The sequence below is a fragment of the Meriones unguiculatus genome, chromosome 11 (genome assembly GCF_030254825.1).
Source record: "Meriones unguiculatus strain TT.TT164.6M chromosome 11, Bangor_MerUng_6.1, whole genome shotgun sequence".
Taxonomy (NCBI): Eukaryota; Metazoa; Chordata; class Mammalia; order Rodentia; family Muridae; genus Meriones; species Meriones unguiculatus.
The window spans coordinates 37,395,080-37,414,649 of record NC_083359.1 but is presented as its reverse complement, the minus strand read 5'-3'; the positions used below and the strand labels follow the sequence as shown (position 1 = coordinate 37,414,649).

At 51.3% G+C, this 19,570-nt stretch overlaps 1 protein-coding gene across 1 annotated transcript in view; it reads right to left on the bottom strand.

Moving 5' to 3' along the window:
• Ergic1 (endoplasmic reticulum-golgi intermediate compartment 1) overlaps window positions 1–7,015 on the bottom strand; it is a 96,012-nt gene extending 88,997 nt beyond the window's left edge. The window contains exon 1 of the mRNA XM_021635611.2: window positions 6,711–7,015. Within this exon, the coding sequence (XP_021491286.2) occupies window positions 6,711–7,000 (290 nt within the window). The 5' untranslated portion in view covers window positions 7,001–7,015. The remainder of the gene's footprint in view (window positions 1–6,710) is intronic.
• Between the last annotated feature and the right edge of the window lie 12,555 nt (window positions 7,016–19,570).

Genomic DNA, 19,570 nt, shown 5'->3' with positions numbered 1-19,570 from the left:
CATTATGGGAATTAAAAACTACCACCTGAACCAGAAACCCCATAACTTGGCATTTAGCACTCCCCACAAACTTAAGCCAGAATGTCATGAAGAGATGTCTGCACACCCCTGTTCACTGAGGATTAAACACAACAGCCAAGCTGTGGGAACAACCCCAATGCCTATTTCAGGAGCAGATAAAAAGATGGCGTGAGTACACAGCAGAATACTACACAGCAATAAAAAAGGAGGCCACGTGTAGGACTTAATAATGTCAGCTGATGTACCTCAGCTGCAGGACAAGTACAGTATGACTCCTCCGTAAAACTCTCAAAAATGGGCAAGCTCGGAGAAGCAGAGTGGCGGCTGCCACTGACTAGGCAAGCGACGGAGGGAGCGGATCAACGGACAGGGTTTCAGTTACACTGAGATTACTGTCTTCTGTAGACCTGTCGCTGCAGCCATGGTCTGCAGCTCACGACACTGTACTGTGCAGGCAAGTCTCCCAGGGGACAGATCACCCTGCATTTCCACACTCAAACTAACACCACCTGACGATGAAGTGACAGCGTTGAAGAGTTCGCTGGGGTCCTTGGCGGTCGTGACTTCCTAAGCGTGTCTTAAACTTCATTGTTAAGTACACCAAAAACAGTCAATTTTATTGTGTGGTAAAATAATTAAGCAAAGCAAAAACAATCATCTGTCTCAAAGGACTGTCAAGGTGTCCAGTGATGTGCCTGAGCAGGCTCAGTGCTTTCAAAGCATCGACATTAAAGACCCGGCCTCCAATGGGAGCAAGAAGGGAGGCTGCAGGGGCTGCTGGGACGCTGACCACTCATCTGTTCTCTGAGAGCTATCTATCAAGGTCCTTTGTGCATCTTTAAAATTGGGTTATGTAGCTTCCAAATATACACACAAAAATGCACGCGTACACATAAGGTCTGTAAGTTCACTGCCAGGGGCAGTGGGCAGGGTTCCCACTATTTGGATGAAGAGAACACTGCTTGCCTCCAGTCCAGCTGTGCTTCAGGCAGGTTAATGAGGGTGGCTGGCATTCCTGGACGGGGAGACACTGCCATCGGGATGTGCCTGGTCCCAGGCGCTCTTCGAAACACCCACTTTGAGACCCGGAATTTCTGGTGGTCGATCTCCACAGCCGTGAAACAAGATAACCGCCACCACAGGCTCTGCGGACGGAGTGGCCTTTGTAGCGCTTCTTTCTTGACTCTGCTTCCTCCAGCTTTTCCCATGGGCCATGAATTTCCAGAACAAACACAAGGGCGTGCTGGAGGGGTGCCTATCCTCTACTTTTCCCACACATACAACCAATGTAATTAGGTTAATAGACCTACAAGCGCAAGTTGACAACAGGTGATTAGACTAATTAGCCCTCCCTCCCCGGATCAATTAGGGCCGTGCTGCCCAAATTGTGTTCTGAGAAACGGTGCCAAGCACAAACAACAAGGCTCCTTAGGCTACACATCTGACACAAACCAGGCTGAACCAGGACCCTTTAGAGCAGCGGTCGGGGGAGAGCACGGGCTGCCAGAGCCGTGGGCTCGTCAGTGGCATGCAGAGGAGAGCTCTGTAGAACCTGGCATGGCTCTAACCACCAAGGGTTGCCAACGCACAGGCTCAGCCAAGCTGGGCACGGAGACCCGTGAGCTCCCAAGCTCGCCGAGATGCTGATGGACTTCAGAATTTCACTCTGCAGGGCAAAGATATTAACAGGAAGGGCAGGTGGTACACCCCGGCAAACCCATTACCTGGGAAGCTGAGGCAGAAGGATCTCAAATTCCAGGCCAGTCTGGGCAACTTAGCAGGCCCTATCTCAGAATAAAAAGGGTGGCAGTATAGCTCAGTGGAGGAACACCAGCCTAGCCCTGCATTTAATGTCCAGCACACAGACAGACAGAGAGCGTGTGAGAGAGAGAGAGACTCTAAGACTGTCTTTACTGGCCACCGCAGAAGTAGAAAAACAGACTACGTAAGGTCACACAGGAGGGCCAGAACTCTGCTCTCCAGGGTTGCCTACCAGGGCTCCACCGATCCCCCGCTTTCCTGAGGGCTCTAGCCCACTTGCCCATGGCTCTTCCAACTTAGAACAAGCCTCCTCAGCTCGGGGTCAGCATCAGTCCCTGGAAGGCTTCAGCACAGACCCATGGCTGGCTCTGTTCTTATTTCAAGCAACATCCAGGTCCTGGCTCGCTGACCTAGAGGGCAAGCTTCGGGCAGAGCACCTTCCTCACCAGAGTCAGGGATCCAAACGGCCGGAGAGGACAGACCTTTCAGGCAAGCACACGGACATAGCTGCTGGCTCCAAAACTTCCAAGGGTCAGCAGCACAGGGCCCTCAGCAAAAATTAATGACAGAAGGTTCTAGAATCGGCTGTTAGAGGAACGGAGAGAGGAAACGGAGAAGGGAGGAATGAGAGTGTATACAGGACGGTTTGATGGTTTGCGCGCCGCTGGGTCAGGATTAGTGAGGATAAAGGAGATGCGTGCTTGGAGGAGGTTTTGCTTCTCTCTGAATTTAGGGACCAGGAAAGAAAAACGCTTCTAGCCCAGAGGGTAGAGGAGCACTAGAAGTGAATGGTGCTGTGCCAGCTCCTGCAATGGCCTTGTTCGTGACCTTGCCGGCTCAGCGCTGGGATGACTGGGAACGTCCTCAGGGCCTGCCTTGCGTTATGTGTGTATAGGGGCGGGTTGTACAATGAGTCATACCTGTGAGACTCCAACGGTCTTATACACTAGTACAAGCTCACTACACCCAAACCCCTGGCTTTTGCATGTCCTTCTCCCTCTAGTCTGAACTTCTGTTATATTTTCATAAACGTGCTGTGAAGTATGCGTTCCCATTGAGTCTCTGGTTCTTCCTGGAATGTGGAGGTAGAAATGGAGGCATTCTTGTTGCTTCCCCAGTTGATAGTTAACTCTGTCCTCAGCCTACCAGAGGGAGTAAAGAAATTCAGTTTTCTGCAGGGCCCACTGGGGAAGCCATGTCAGACACTGAGGAAAACACACTTGATTCTCAGATCAGCATCACTCATTTGGAGACCGAAATTGGGGTGTGGAAAAAGTCAAGCCCACTTGTAGAGGGCCATGCTGGGTTGTGTGGCTTGGTGGTAGACCACAGACATAGCAAGCACAAGGCCTGAGGTTCCATCCCCAGCACTGCAAACAAGACAGGAAAACAAAACAAAACACAAAGAAACCTTTGCAAGGTCCACCTGAGCACCCTGAGGGGAAACCTTTGGAAAGCCAGGGTAAGCAGCTATAGAGGCCAAACCAAGTCACAATGCGGTCAGCACCACAGGCAAACCACCTGTGCTGTCACACAGGCTCCCTGTTCAGAGAGGTCCAACACTGAAACTTTAACCTTTCTCAAAAGAGCTGAACTTGCATTTTGTACTGAGCCCCAGGAATCAGAATCCTTGACACCTGGACTGCGCACTGCAGGACGTCTTTCTTGCCCCACAGGTGTCCCCCCTAAGTGAAGCAGCATCCATTTCCATCCCTCCTTGAAATGAGCACACAACCAAGCAGGGGAGGGAGTAACACTGTTAGATCATGGGGTTTCATCTGGGGACTGCGGCTGTGGGAGAGCAGGCCATCACAGCAGGCCATTGCCTCTCTTTCCTGAAAGACAGGCTCGGGCTCCAGGGGAGGAGGGCTGTCAAAGTGCCACTAGCCAGCCGGAACTAAGGACAACACCCACGGACCTAGGTCACAAAGCCAGTTCCGTAAGCTCAATGATCGGTATCAGTAAAACTGCTTTGCAGGAGCAAACACAGTAATCACTTCAGGCCCGGGCCCCTCCTTGTTGCGGTCCACCTCCTCCCTTAACCCCTAAGACTCAAAAAGGGCCAATTCAAGGATGAAGAGAGCAGGCCTTGGGGGTGCAGCTCAGTGGGAGAGAGCTTGCTTGCTCTCCCCTTCCGAGAACCAAGGACAGCAGAAAAGAAGGCTGCAGAATTCTCCACCTGCAGCTGGCATATGCAATCACACAAGACAAACCGGAGAGGCGCGTTTTGGGACACCTCTAGCCGGGCACCATTCTAGGTGCTGCAGACACAGCCACGTGTAAACTGGAAATACATTATTGCCCTTAGGAGATCAGATAGTGATGAAAGGGAAGAGATCATGCATACAAATTTGCTAGTTTACGGAGTGGTAGGAGAGTGCAGGTGCTTCAATGAAAGGGTACCATAACGGCAGTAGGCAGGGCCCAGGGTGTCCCACACACCACCTGGTCCCATGTGTGGGTGCTGATCACACCATTCCATGGGCAGGAAAACACCCAAGTTAAGAAGTTGCTTTCCCCTTGGTCTTGAACCGGCAGGGATGAGGGGAGTGTTCCAATCACTGCATGCCCCTCGGGGGTCCCCACTCTTAAAAGACTTGACAGTGTAGTGGGCCTCCAAGATTCCCCTTGTGGCAGAGCTAAGGCTTCAAGGCTAGCAGACCAAACTCCACCTCTAGCTTTATCTGTACACACGCAAAGTGCTTCTGCCAGAAAGGGGTCTCCTTCCCCGTGGTTTCAAAGGAAGATTCACTCTCTAAGTGACAAAGGGATGGGTGGATGTCCAGTTTGCTTGTATAGTGGATACTCCTGGAACCCAGTCATGTGACACTCACAAAATACACCTCTGGGAAAGCTACAAGGTCTGTGCCACATGCCAGCCATCCCCTAATGACAGAACAAGTGACAGATGGCTAAACACTGGGTACAGCCCTCAGCAAACTGATGAGTGGCCCTGAAAGTGGGCAAGGTCTGTAGAATGGTGGAACCTTCCTTCTCAGTGAGTTCTGCAGCACTGTTGTGTCAAAATCTGAAAGAGGACACATTTACCGGGCACACAGCTTCCTTTGCATGAGGAGCTCACACAGCATGGAATCCATTCTTGCTGTGCTCCAGGAAGCCCAAGCAAGCAAGAACTTACTAAACACATATTGGTGGGCACCCAGTGGCACCTGGGCACTCAGGACCTGAAGCACGTCCAGAAAGACCTAGGGCAGTAGCAGCTCAGAGCTGGGCTGGGCTCTTTAAATATCAATCCTTTAAACTGGCTGGTGACAAGCAGGCCCTGCCAAGGCTAAAGCAAGAGCTAGCTGGCTCTAGCTGCTTTCCTTTGTTTTCCACCTCACCAATCCCCCAAACTTCCAACATGAACCCAGACCGGCCCTTCTAGCATTCAGGCAGAGAGAGAGAGCTGAGGAGATAAAGTGAGGAGAGCAATGGTTTCTTCAACCAACTCAAAATCTCTAGAACTTGCAGATCTATCTGGGGACAGAGGGGGGCTGGGGACCTCTACAGTCAGCCCTGGGAGGTCTGGGGAACCTGGATGTGCCCATTACCCTTCTTTCTGCCTGGACACACTGCGGTATTGGGAACGCCCCTGAACTCTTGTCAGGGAGCTCTCCCAGCTCAAAGCTGACGTGTGTCTGTGCGCTTCAGTCTAAGCCCTGGTGTCCACCCAGGGCTGCCTTAAGCCAGCAGGAAGCTGGTTTGCCAGATGGTCCCAGTGTCCAGGAGGAGCTAAAAAAAAATAAAAAACCACTTCAGCTGGTCAAGAGGTCCGGGGCCCATGTCCTGTCTAGGCCTCGACCCCAGGTTGCCCATGTGCCATAAGTTGACAGCAAGCTTTGGGCACTGTCACTCTACTCTTTTCTGCACACCAGAGGAGGGGCCACTGTGACAGACAGGGGAATACCCACATTCTGCCTGTGGACAACGCTCAGCGGACAGAGCCCCTCGTTCACGGATGCCCTACTTCTGAGTTCCAGGCTGTGGAGACTGGGCCAGGGGTGCCTCATCCTCCCTGCCCTTCCAGGTGGGGACCTTATTTTTAGTTCCAATTTGCAAGAGTTGAAACCGATACTTTGAGGGTGCCCAGACACCTGCCGGGGTCAGCCAGCTGTGCTGTGGGGGGCTGCACCCTGAGCCTTTGTCTCGAACATCCAGAACACACAAGCAGCTGGGTGGAGGGGCACGCCAGGATTCTAATCCTTTCGCTCCAAAGCATCCCACCAGCCCGGGGCATCTTGGAGTTTCTTATCTCAAGGGAAATGTCTGGTGGAGAGGCCCTTCCCAGGCAGGCTTCCAGAAGGTCTGGCCCTGTATAATGGTGTTCCAGGAGGCACAGGACCCTACAAAGGCACCCACTGTAGCGCCTGCAGAAAGCCTGGCCCCTCTGCAGAGGCCCAGAATCGTAGCCTCCTCCTCCTCCTCCTCCTCTTTTCCCACTATCCCCATACCCAGAGCACAGAGGGGACAGGCCTCTGTATCTGATAGGCAAAGGATTCTTGGGCTCTGAAGAACTAAGCTTCTTCAGTTGCTTGCTGCCAGACTGGACGGGGCTGCAGCCCTGAGATCCCACCGGCAAAGCCAGGAGCCTGTCCCCACCTGTCAGCCGGGCGAGGGTCCACTAGGGAGGCCTGAGGATGATGGTTCTTTTTATTTGGGAGTTGGGAGGAAATCTGGTTCCCAGATAGGGGGAGGGGAATGAATGCAAGGTGTCAGGGGCGAGCTGGGGACCCTGCGCTGTGGAAAGAGAGTGCGTGGGCTAGCCCGGATTACACGAGGGGCTGGGGGTAGGGCTCCAAGCCCCGAGAAAGGCCGCAGTCCCCCAGGGCCTGCAGAGGCGTGCACCGTGCACCAGGATCGCGTTTGCACGCGACGCGGGGTCGTCGCCGGCTGCAGAGAGGGTCTCGGCCCCGGGTCTCACTCACCTCCTGAAGTCAAAGGGCATCGTGCCGCCGAGCCGGTGGGAGCTTTGCAGGCCAGGCGGGCCGCAGCGCCGCGTGGGTCCGAGCCCGCTGCCAACGCCTCCTCGGCCGCCCCGCCCCCGCCAGCCGGCCCGACACTCGCCACTCGCCTCCCGCCGCCGGGAAGTGACGCTTCGCGCAGCCCATTGGGCGCCGCCGACTCCCCCGGCCGCCCCTTCCGCTGCCCGGTTAAAGGGACCTGAGGGCCGGCTGGATGAGATGGCCCAGAAGCGGGATGCTACCCAGACCCACATCCCTAGGATTCATGCTTTGGTTCCGTTTGGCCTCTGATCTTCTTTCCTAGCCTATGTGGGACCTCCCAACAGTGGCTTTTGTGCTTCTAAAACAAAGCCACTGCGTTGTGAAGATCAGAGAGAATGTTGCAAGTTGGGTTCCTTTCTTGGAGCTTGCCCTGGGTGAAAGTTAAAACTGGGGGGTGGAGGGGATGGAGTCCCCGCACTGAGAAAGTCCACCCATCCCTTGCCTCTTAGGAACCACCATCTGGCTCCTGGGACCCTCCACCCCTCCTTTCTCCATCTGCGTATCTGCTAACCCCGCTTTTCCTAGGTATCAAAGGAGACCGTTGGGACCCTGGTTTAGTGAACAGCCTGGCATCTAGTGAGAACGTCTCCACCGGCGACAGCTGGGCTTAGCTATCTGTTTTTACCATCTTCCATTTGGTGCCAACCAGTACTCGTCGAGTATCTACCCACCTGAAGTGAGGTCCGGGCAGGGTTGTCCTGGGTTCACCCTGTTAGAAATGGCAAAGCTGGTTGCACCCTGAGCCTCAGTTCTCAGAAACACGAAAGTGCAGAGAACAGCTCCCTCAGCTTGCTGGGCAGGACGAGGAGGCAGCTGCACTGCAAACCTGTTCTGATTGGCTGATCTTGGCTGCCACCTTGACAGACCTGGGAAGAGGGAAAAGAGGGAACCTCAGTTGAAGACTTGCCTCCCTCACGTTGGCCATTGGCATATCTGTGATGTTTTCTTGGTTCCTGATTGATATAGGGAAGCCCAGGCCCCTATGGGTAGTACCGTTCCTAGACAGGTAGGCCTGGGATCAGAAAGCTTGCTGAATTGTGAGCAGGGCGCCATTCTCCACAGGTCACTGCTTCAGTTTCTGCTTCATTGTTCCTGCCTTGAGTACCTGCCCAGACTTCCCTCAGTGAAGGACTGTGATACGGATGTGTGAGCCAAATAAACCCTTTGCTCCCCAAGTTGCTTTAACACGGCAAAGAAAAAGCCAACTAGAACACCCACGTAGGGAAAATCTGACCTCTGACCTTCCCTGGGTTCTGCTGCTTTTGCCTTCTTGAAAGTTGTGGTGGTTCAAAACAACAACTCAAGAAGGAAAGTGGGGTCCAAGTTCAAAAAGCAGGACCTGTGATGGGCAATTTCCTGAGGTAAAAACATATGGAAACAGCAACTTGATTTCCTAAAAGACTGAAGTGGGCAGCAAAAGCCAAGGTCTGGAGTGCATGAACCATGTTCCTACCAGTTTCTTCTCCTGACAACCCTCATTTCCCTTCCAGTCATTCAGTCACCCAAGAAGCACCCCATGCTCTTATGGGAAAGGAGAAAATTTCAGCCTATCCCGGAGCCTGAGAGTAACAGAAAAAAATTGAGGGGACTTCAGTACCCCCTGGGTGCAGATGACCCCAAGACAGAAGTTCTGTGGTGTTGGCATTTGACCTCGTGTCTTCCTTTCCAGAAGGTGGTCAGGAGATTAGCTACTTGGCTATCTCAGGGACCATCCTTATCCTTATCCCAGACTTCCCAAAACATCTCATGACCAAGGGCACCAAATGCCCAGCAGTATAAATGAAGTTAGGTTGGCTGGTGTTGATATATATATATATATATTTTTTTTTTTTTTCACAGAGAGAAAGCTCCCAACTTTTAGATGGGCACGTAGAAACTTGCATCTCACAGCTTGCCTTGCAGCTAAGTGTGTCTGTAGTTATTGAAATGTAGGGAGAAGGTTGCTTTCAGAACAGTTGCTGTATGCTCTTTGCCCTCTGCGTCCCTTTATCCAGCTGGCTGCCTAGAATGTGGAGGGCACTATTTTGGACTGTGAAATAGAGCAAAGCATTAAGATAGAGAGAGCCCAGGTCTTATCTCCTAATCGTTCCGTGTTTTTATACAAGACAGAAATAAGCATCCGTGTTACTGGAACTACTGTTGTTTTGGATTGCTGAACACTTACCTGGAGCTCAGTGGTGACGCTCGTGCCCAGCCTAATCGTTTAACTATTCAAACATTGCACAGAGAATAGGCCAGCCCACTATTACCCATGTCCTGTGATTTTTTTTTTCCTCGTGGGAGAATTTGACACAACACATGACTGGATTAACTGGCGAGTACCTGCACCCCCAACTTGAGTGGAAGCTTTCTGACAGAGCTTGGCCACCATCCTGTCCCATCACCCACCTAGAGTCTCCATGTGTCTAAAGAGACACATTTTTTTCCTAAGGCAGAATAGTTGCAGGATCTTCCCATAGCACAGACCACGTGGTAATGGAGTGGCCATGTCACCAAGAAAATCTGTGGGGACTGTTGAGGTCTGGAAGCAAAGTGGGCTGCCAACGCCATGTGTCAATCCACCCAAGAGACAGTGAGAGATGGAGCAAAAGAAATCAGATCATGCTCCACAATCTGTGGGAATTCTCTGGACCTCTTTGAACATGGCAGCAACTAATAACAGATGAGCTTGGGAACTATTGGTCTTGTGGTACCCTGTGGCGGTCACACTCCAGTGGTCTTCATCTGCCAACAGTCCCAAGCCTTTGAATAGTCACTTCCCACAGTGAAGAGGTCTGGCCTGTGTAACTCAACAGGATATTGCAGAAGGTATGACTCCTAAGGCTGGGTTCCAAGAGGCATCGGAGCCTTCGTCAAGACTCTCTTGAATCACTTTTCTGGGGGAAGTCCCAGTACAATGAGTGCCTTAAGGATGCTCAGGCATCATTCTGTCAGAGGAGCCGAGGCCTCCTGCCACCGTCAGGTGAGGGAGCCTTCCAGGAATCCTACTCAGACCGGAGCTACCCACATCTCAGAGCTGCAGCCTGGCTTCAGCTCCAGCTCTAGCGGGACCCTGAGCCAGACTTTCCCAGGTAAACTGCTCGTAAAACCTGACCCCTAGAAACTATATAATAGCAAGCATTTAAGCCTCTGAATTGTGGGTAATCCATCACATTGCAATCATGGAGCACACACTTCCTCCATCTCATCCCCAGCCAGCCCGGGAATCCACTTTTGGAGTCAGAGAAGTCTAGCTGGTTGACCTGGAGGCATTGCTTAAATGGCCATGTCCAGGCCTGAGCCTGAAGGTGCCCTAGTCACTGTGACTTCAGGTGCTGGGACCCTGGGTCATCCCCTCCCCCAGAGTATGGGCTGGATTTCCCAACTTCTGCCAGATAAACAGAATATCCCATACTGAAGTCGGTTCTGAGATTATGTTACAAAAGATAGCATCTTCTGTCTCAGGCAGTAACTCCCCGGTCTCTTGGGTCAGTTGCTTGGAGAAGGGAGCTGCTCTGTTGAGGCTGCCCTCCAGGGATGCTGTGTGAGAGCTGGCAACTGAATCAAACACATCCATGCGCGTGTGACTGGATGGGGATTGGTCAGCTCCAGCTGTATCCCGGGACATTGCAGCCCTGAGGGGTAGCCTCTGGGGTGCCCTGACCAGAGGCGACCAAGTTGATCCCTACAGGATTACCACACCACAGAAAAAAAAAAATTAAGATTCCAAACTTGCCCTGATCCATGACACAATAGCAGGTAGCTGCTCTGTGAGCCAACTGTGAGAATGAAGTACTATGGGTAATGCCTGGCATGTAGTAGGTGCTCATTAAATGCTCACTGAATAGATCAATCCATACAAAAGAATGCCCTTAAGGGGAAAGCTTCCCTGACCCCACATGCTCACTTCCTTCTACCCAGTCCTGCCAGAAACATCACTGCTCGTTGTTTTAGGCGCGGAATATCTGGGCTGGGTTTGTTTTCTGTAATGAAATACTACTTCATGTCCCATAGGAGTGGCTGGCTCAGCCTGGTCTGGATGAAGAGAGATTAAAATACAATAAACCCTTTGTCAAACTTAGCAAGGAGGAACTTAGATCTCAGAAAATAGGTCTCTGAAAGGTGGCTATTTCTTGTTTCATTGAGGTCCTCTGACTAGCAAGAAGGTGTTCCTTCCTTATGCGGCTCTTCACTTGTGTATCTTTACAGAACATGTTCTGCCTGTAGAGATGAACGTGGCATATCAAGACATCGGGGAGGAGGTTAGCAGAAGTTTGGGGCAATAACCAGGGGCAGGGTTCTAGTGCTGGGTGCGATTTTGTGTGGTAATACAGAGTAAGGGAAGCTCCCAGGGCTGGGGGTCTCAGGGAGGAGGTCCCTAACTCTAAGCCGTAGGGGTTTAGAACTCTTTCAACCGAAGGTGATAAAAACCATCTCAAAGTAAACTGTCCATGTCAGGAGAGAGGAAGGGAAGAGGAGAGAAGCAGGGAGGGAAGAGGGGAAGGGAAGAGGAAAGGAGCAGGGAGGGAAGAGGGGAAGGGAGGGGGGAAGAGAAAGAGGAGAGGAGGAGGTACTTGTGGGCCTAGGTGCACAGCCTCATCCTGTGCACACACACCAAATCATCGGAGCAGAACAGGTCTCCAAGGCCATGTCCAGGTGAGATTGCTAGAGAAGATGTAGAGGATATTGGAAGGCTAAACCATCTGATGTCTTAGACAGGAAGTTAGGGAAGGCTTCCCGGAAGAGGAGGAGAAGTCTGAACTAAGATGTGAGGATTAGGAAGGAATTAGTCACGGGGAGACACAATGCCATGTGACACGTTATCCCAAACTTAGAACTTTAAAACACCACATACAGCTCAGGGCCTGAGGTCCAGGCATCTGGTCCCCAACATGGACCTCTGCAAGCAGAACGTTGCTCCTGACATGGTGAGGGGCAATGGAGATTAAAACTGATTTTTTTTCTAACCAAGCAGTTTCTGTTATGAGTTGAATCTGAATTGTCCCTTCAGGCTCATGATTTGAACCCTTGTTCCCCAGCTGTTGGTGCTGTTTTGAAGGCCTCAGGGTCTTTAGGAGATGGGGCTGGCTGGTAAAAGGAGGCCTTTTAGAGGCCTCTGAAGGCAATTCCCACTGCTAGGTCTGATCCCAAGCCCTCTGCCTGCTGCTCTGACAGCATAGGCTGAGCTGTTCCTGCCTTTTGCCCTCTGAAACCATGAACCAAAACCAATCTTCCCTCTGTTAAGTTGCTTTGTTCTGGTGTTTGGTGACAGCAGTGACCAGGAGAATCAACATGATGGGTAAGGAGTTGGAGAAGACAGGTGGGCTGGCATCACTGAAAAGCTGACCAGTAGAGGATGCGGCATGTCATGTTAAACTTTTTTGAAACTTTCTTATAGGCAGTTAGGGGCCTGGAAGCATTTTAAGTTAGGTGGGTTAGTATTCGACTTTAGAGTTTGAGACAGCCTAACGCAGGTACCCTTTTCCCTGCTTGTGTTCTGACTTCACTCTGGAAGGCTTCACATAGGGAATGGTTTCAGCCCAAGAGGGAGAAGTTGCAGACAGCAAAACCGGAAGGATGGAGCCGTCTAAGCCCTCTGACACCAGACATGGCGCTAAAGGATTTAGATTCAGATATATTATGCTTTGATCTTGGTTTGGCCCAGTATTTCCTCACTATATTCCATTCCTCCTTTTTCAGAATAGTAATGCATATTCCATAACAGTTTATGTTGGAAGTATGTAGTTTGCTTTTAAACAGTGTTGCTGAGACTGTGGAAAGCTATGGGGACTTGAAGTTGGGCTAAAAGCATTTCGCATTGTGATATATGGCTGTGAACCTATGGGGTCAAGGAGTAGAATGTGGTGGTTTGAGTGACAATGGCCCCTATATGTTCATGTTTGAATACTTGGTTCACAGTTGGTGGAACTATTTGAGAAGGACTAGAAGGTGTGGCCTTGTTGGAGGAAGTTTCCTCACTGGGGGTGGGCTTTGAAACTTCAAAAGACTTGAGACAATCTGCTGTCTCTCTTTCTGCCTCCTGCTTGTGGATGAAGAGGTGAACTCTCAAACCCGGCGTTGGGGGGGAGGGCACGACTTTAATCCCAGCACTAGGGAGGCAGAGGCAGGTTGATCTTTCTAAGTTTAAGGCCAACCTGATCTACATAGTGAGTTCCAGGACAGCCAAGAATACGTAAGAGAGGCCCTGTCTCAAACAACAACAAAAAGATGGCCGTTCCTGCCTCTATGCTTTAGCCCTGCCATCATGAACTCTTAACCTCTGAAACCATAAGCCCAGGTAAATGCTTTCTTTTATAAGTTACCTTGGTCGTGGTGTTTTGTCACAGAAACAGAACAACAACCGAGACACCAGCCAGAACACAGCATCCAGAATCCACCCCTCAACCCTGATGGGAGTTAAGGAAATCGGAGGAATACTCAGGGTAGGGGAGCACACCCCTCTTCCTCAATGTCCAATGCCTGCCTGGTGTCGAGAGTGGAGATGTGGCTGCAGGAGGAGACCAACAAGGAGGCTTCTTAGTCTCTAAGCAAGAGGAGAGGGATGGGCTCACGTCTGGAGGGGACAGGCCACAGTCTGGAAGCAGCCTCTTATCAAGCTACTTCAATGAGTTTCCCAATTTGGAGCTCAGATATGAAGGATTACAGAAGCCAGGCAGGCAGCTTGCCAAATTTCCCAAGTCTGCCTCGTTCTCAGTCTCCCTGTCTCCTACTGGATGGCAAGTCCATCATCTAACAGCCGTTCATGATTCTTGTCCTCGGCTGTGGTTCTGTCTTTGCCAGTTTACCGTAATAACTGCAGGTGTGGACAGTTCATTGAACTGTGGATTGGTGTGTGCAGATGTGGGTGCACGTGTTTGCATATGCACGTGGAGGCCAGAGAACGGCTTTGGCGTGTCATTCCTCAGGAGCCCTTTTGTTGTTGTTGTTGTTGCTGCTGCTGCTGCTGCTGCTGCTTCTGCTGCTGCTTTTGTTGTTTTATAAATGAGGTCTCTCAGTGGATTAGACCTCATGAAGTATGCTGGACAGCAGGCGAGGGTTCTTGGGATCAAATCCTTGCGTTTGCAAGGCAAGAGCTGTGAGGACTGAGGTGTGTCCCCAGCCCAAGTTACTCGTTCTTGTGATTGTAGTTTTCAGTTCTGGAATCCGCTTTGGTTCTTCAGCTATTCTGTGTCAATGTTCTGTGCTGGCAATGTCCGCCTCCAGGACACTTTCACCATGTATTTAGAAGTCGCTTTCACCAATGCCCCAACCTCCTGATACTGTATTGGTTGAAGTCAGCCTGTGGGAGCACCTATGGTAGGCTGGAAGGAGGACAGAAGTAAAGTTTGGGTCTGCAGTCCCAAGCTCCCACCGAGTGGGCATCCCTGTCTGTCCCTCATTGGACATCCCTGCTCCCATGCGGTAACGCTTCTACATCTGAGCAAACGCTTCCTGTCTCTAAGCCCAGGGGAAAAAGAGCATCTGTGCTGCTAGCCGCAAGGCCCTAACTCTTGGCGTCTCAGTAGGTTATCTATAGTCTTTTCCATCTACTCCATATATTCTTCCGCTTTTGGTGGAACTCCTCGATAAGTAGGCCCGCAGCTGCTGGATAGCATGCTGGGTTACTTCTACAGATTTTCGGACATGGCTTTTTGTTTCCTAGACCACAAGAATAACGCCATTATGACCGTGTCTGAGAGCACTGGGGTGTGGACTTGCTGTCACTCATGGGGTTGTTGGTTGGTTGCTTTGTTGGGTTATAGAGATAGGCTATGACTGTGTGGTCCTGGCTGATCTTGAACTTGCTATGTAGACTAGGTTGGCCTTAAACCCTTAGAGATTGCCTCTATTCATGAGGACTTAACATCTCATGAATCTAGTTACCTTTGATTATGTGCTAAAGTTTTTGTTTGAAAAAAAAAAAAGTATAAAAAGAACTTCAGGCCTGGAACGGGTCTTTTTATTGCCTTTTCCAGGCACTTGGGGCAAACAAGAAACACCTTATTGAACTTTAGAACTTGAGATTCTTAAGGCAATCAGGTGAACAGAGGCTGCACGAGGGCTACAGATGTAATGTTTCTCCTTCTCTGAAGGAGCCTCCCTTCAGGGCCATAGCCAGGTTAGATGAGATTCAGCAAGTCACCAAACCATGTCTTATCTGTGTGCTGATATGTATGTATGTATGTATTTATATATTTATTCTCTCTCTTTTGGTTTTTGGAGACAGAATTTCTCTGTGTATCCTTGGCTGTTCTGGACTCTTTTTGTATACCAGGCTGGCCTCGAACTCACAGAGATCTGCTTGCCTCTGGGATTACTGGCATGCACCACTGCTGCTTATACTTGTTTCTTAGGTCTTCAAGATAATAGACTGGTGTCTGTGGTGCTTGCCTTTAATCCTAGCACTTGAGAGGCACAGGCTGGCAGATCTCTGAGTTCAAGGCCAACCTAGTCTACAGATCAAGTTCCAGGATAGCCAGGGATACACAGAGAAACCCTGTCTGGAAAAATAAAAAAAACAAAAAAAACAAAGATTAATCCAGAACCTGAGTCCCTCTAGTCACATTACACAGCCAGGAAAGGATTTACGCCACCATTGCCATCTCTCACCTGAATCAAATGCCAATATCAGATGGTTCCTGCCCTTGTTCTTGCCAAAGACACCCTCTTCCTGACCTTGCAACCAGATAGAATGAGAGATGGTTTCATAGGTAAGAGAACCTACTATCCTTTCAAAGGACGAGAGTTCAGTTCCCAGCACCCACACTGGATAGCTCACGACCGCCTGTAACTCCAGATCCAGGAGACCCAGTGCCTCTGGCCTCCACAGACACCTGCACACACGTGCACTTACCCGTACTCACACACACCCACACACATACACACAGCTTCTTTTTAAATAAATATTTTTAAAGGCATGGTATGAAAGTACAAGAGCTAGCCGTGTGGTAACTTCTCAAGCGGCTACGAAAGAACATGCTGCACAGCGCTGTGCTGACAGGGGTGTCACCTCAGACCCAGGAAGAGTGTGTTGGCTCTGTTGTCCCCTCAAGAGTGTGCCGGGTTCACCAGCATCTTCAGGGACCCTGTCTCACACACAGTCTGCCATCTTCTGGACTGCTCAGATGTTAGGACGACGAAATGTTGGGCATGGGGGGGGGGGGTGATGTTATAAACAGAGACGGGGGACCTAGAAGGCATGGGTGGCTTGGAAATGGAATCAGAAGTTCTGATGGTCAGCTTCCCACTGGAATAGTAAGCACCCAAGATGATAAACTTATAAAGGGAAACAGATTTAGGGGTCACAATTTGAGAGATTCCAGGATGTCACAATAAGCTGGTCCCGCTTCTTTCATACCTGCAGCAAAATATCTGCTCATGATGGGGAAGCCTGGGACACAGCAAGAGTTCTTATCTCATGCCAGGAAGCAACGCACAAAGAGAGGGCAGGGGCCAGTTTTCCCTTTCAATGGCACACCCCTAAAGACTTAAAAGGCCTCTCACTGGGCCCCACTTGCAGAATACAAGCCTTCAACCCACTGGTTTTTGGAAGGCGGTCAAGATTTAAACCATGGCAGAGGTTTGGATGTGAAGCCGTGGGTTTTAATATGCGTGCAGACAGATAAGTGAATGGGTGGGCGAGGGATGAAAGGATGATAAACAGACAGGCGTATACGTGTGTACAGATATGTACATCAGCTCCTTAACTCTGTCACCTGGCTAGAAAGGGCTTGACGAAATGCATACTTACTGTTGAAATCACTGTACACCAGGCTCCTAGCATGGGGAAATTTCTAGATGCTTCTGGAGCCTTTAACTGTCAGAAGTGAAGACATGTTCAAGGTATGATGAGGGCGTGTCAGGAGGACACAAGAGTCAGAAGGAAGGCACTCCCAAGAGCTACATCTGGAGCCAGTTTCAACATTGCAATCAATAATGATTGTGATGAGTGAGTACACGTGGGAGAAAATAAAGACCTGGCCGTCTGTATTGTTGAAAGTAAAGACATGGGTAAACAACGGGGAGAGAAAGAAGAGTTGTTCCTCGCAGTGGGGTACCGGTGGGGTTACTGGGAGGGAAGGATAGGATTACCACCCCAGTTGTCACAGCTGCGTAAGTGATCAGGTGACATTCAAGGACAAAGGCATTGCTCAAGACGGTGTGTGCTTTTGCTCCAACAGGCTTTCCTGTGGTCTCTTCCTCTCCCCACCTCAAGGCCTCCAAAGCCACCCAAACTGTCAATACTGCATGCCTGGAACCTGGAAGGTGGAGAATGCCAGCCAGACAGTAGGCACTCACGTGACATCAGCTGGCCCACCTCCATCATATTTGGAGGGGAGATCCCAATGTCCTTCTGCCTCGGCGGCAATCTCTGTATCGCACATGCGTGCATGCATGTAAAGGAGTGCATGCGAACACAGTGTTTCCAGTTTGCTGTACAATCCCCACAGCAACATAGGAGCCTACCTTGGCTCCCCCAGCCCTGAGAGGTGAAGTTCTAACATTTTCGGCGCACCCTGAAAGACTCTGGGCGCTCTGATTTGCTTTCTGAGCCCTGCCTCCTGCCTCCTGCCTCCTGCCCCCTGCCCCCTGCCCCCTGCCCCCTGCCCCCTGCCCCCTGCCCCCTGCCCCCTGCCCCCTGCCCCCTGCCCCCTGCCCCCTGCCCCCTGCCCCCTGCCTCCTGCCCCCTGCCCCCTGCCCCCTGCCCCCTGCCTCCTGCCTCCTGCCTCCCGCCTCCCTGAGGTCCTCAGTGGACCTCTGAACCCAGGTCCATTTTCCCTACAAGGCACAGCTCAGCCTCCACTCTCGCTTGGGACCCTTCTTCGACGACACATTAAGGCAGTGTCTCACCCTTCCTAATGCTGCAACCCTTTAATACAGTTCCCCATGTTATAGTGACCCCCCAACCAAAAGGTTGTTTTGTTGCTACTTCATGACTATAATCTTGCTACTTTTGTGAACTGTAATATAAATATCTGCTTTCTGGTGGCCTTTGGCATCCTCTGTGAAAGGGTGGTTCGAATCCTGCAAAGAGGTCTGGCCCAGAGGTTGAGGACTGACTGCTGCGTTAAGGTTTCACTGGACACTGGCTGGGTTGTCCCTCATTGATGTGCTCTGGGCTCTGCTGATGCTGAGCCTTCGTGTTCATCCCGTTCCTGTCCCTCGCCCTGTTCTCAAGGTGTGCGACCCAGAGCGGGTAATGAGCCACTCTGGGCCAAAGCTTGGGTTGGTGGTATCTCTATAGCATCTTAAACGGCCCAATGTCCGGAATCTAGCTCACAGGACGCACTCGGGGAAACGACCTTGGTCCTCTGCCTGTCATACCCAGGTAACTGTTGGTGACAGCTTCCAGGACTACACAGAGGGAGCGTTTGTACAAGCACAGGATGACCCTCTGGTCTGAAGTGTGGGCATTTCCGCTACATTTCTCAGGGCTTTGAAGCTTGTATTCTTGCAAGGTCGCGCCCAGGGGATGCTAACCTCACCTGCAGCAGCGTCAGAAGGCTCACGTAGGCTGTGTGACTCAGCACCAGCTGCTCACCTTCAAGTCATTCCGACCTGACCCGGCGTTCACCTGGCCCTTCCTCCTCCCTCATCTAGCAGTGTGGCTAGGTGGGGGGTGGGGCAGGTTCAGGGCAGCCCAGCCCCCAGCCCCGTGCCCCCATCTTCTCCTGCTCCTTAGCTGGGCAAGGGGAGTTCGTCTGGGTTTCCGTGCCTAAGCGCCTATGTCACTGTGTGGGTGGTGCTGCGCTGGCGGGGCTGATGTCGGGAGACAGGTGGCTCTGCCCTCCTGGCTGATGACTGCTGAGCTTCCTCTGGGTGGGCTGTGATGCTCAGTGTCAGGCTGAACTCCAGGAAACAGGAAAGCAAGGGAGGCTGGGTGACTCCGAGGCCACTCACCACGCTGCCCGCCCCTGTAAGTCTCTTCATTTGTAAAGTGAAGCCCTGGGTGGGTGGAAAGTCTTCATCCTCCTTCCCATCCTCCTTCCTTCCTTCCCTTCTGGGAAACGAGGGTACTCTTTCCCTCAGCGTGGAAGTACTCAGCTCTCTGTGCCGTGACGGACCCCAAGAGGCTCAAGCCAGCTTCCAGCGTGGGTGTGTCAGGTGAAGAGGCCCAATGAAGAAGTGGTTCCGACCACCCCCAAGTCCTGATGGACACATTTTGGTCAAAGGCCAAAGAGGAAGCTTCTAGATAAGAGTATGGAATCCTGGAATGGGTCCAGTCTATGTCTCCTTGGCTGCCCAGTCCCCATTCTGGCTTCAGTTTTTTCCTCTGCAAAATGGAGCCAGTGTGACCCTCCGGAGACTATGAGGGTTAGGGCAGGCTCTGCCGTTACTGCTTCTGGCTGGATCTTGAGCGTGACCCTGTCTCCAGGTGCCACAGCCTCACTGTGGGATCAGGAACCACGATCAAAGTTTCTCCTGGCCCTGTATATCCATTCCATTCTCTTCCCACATTTTTCCTCCTTTACACACAGCTACATTTTTAGCAGAGCCTTGGTGCAGTTTCCGATTTAAGTTAAATTCGAGAAATCTGGCCCCCAGCCCCAGGAAGTGTTTTAGGGTAGCGCAGACAGGATGTAGACATCAACTGTATCCTGCCTGCCCCCCCCCAAGAGTAACGCCCCTCATTGTTCCCTGCTGGAATGGAGGGGCTCAGTGTTCTTCCGGCTCCACCCCCCAGAATCACACAAAAATCAGATGCCCTCCCTTACCGTTCAGAAGGGACAGTTTGGTCTGGGAAAGTTCAGGCTTGATTTCACCAAGGATTTAATTAAAGGAATACTACTTGTTTGATTTCA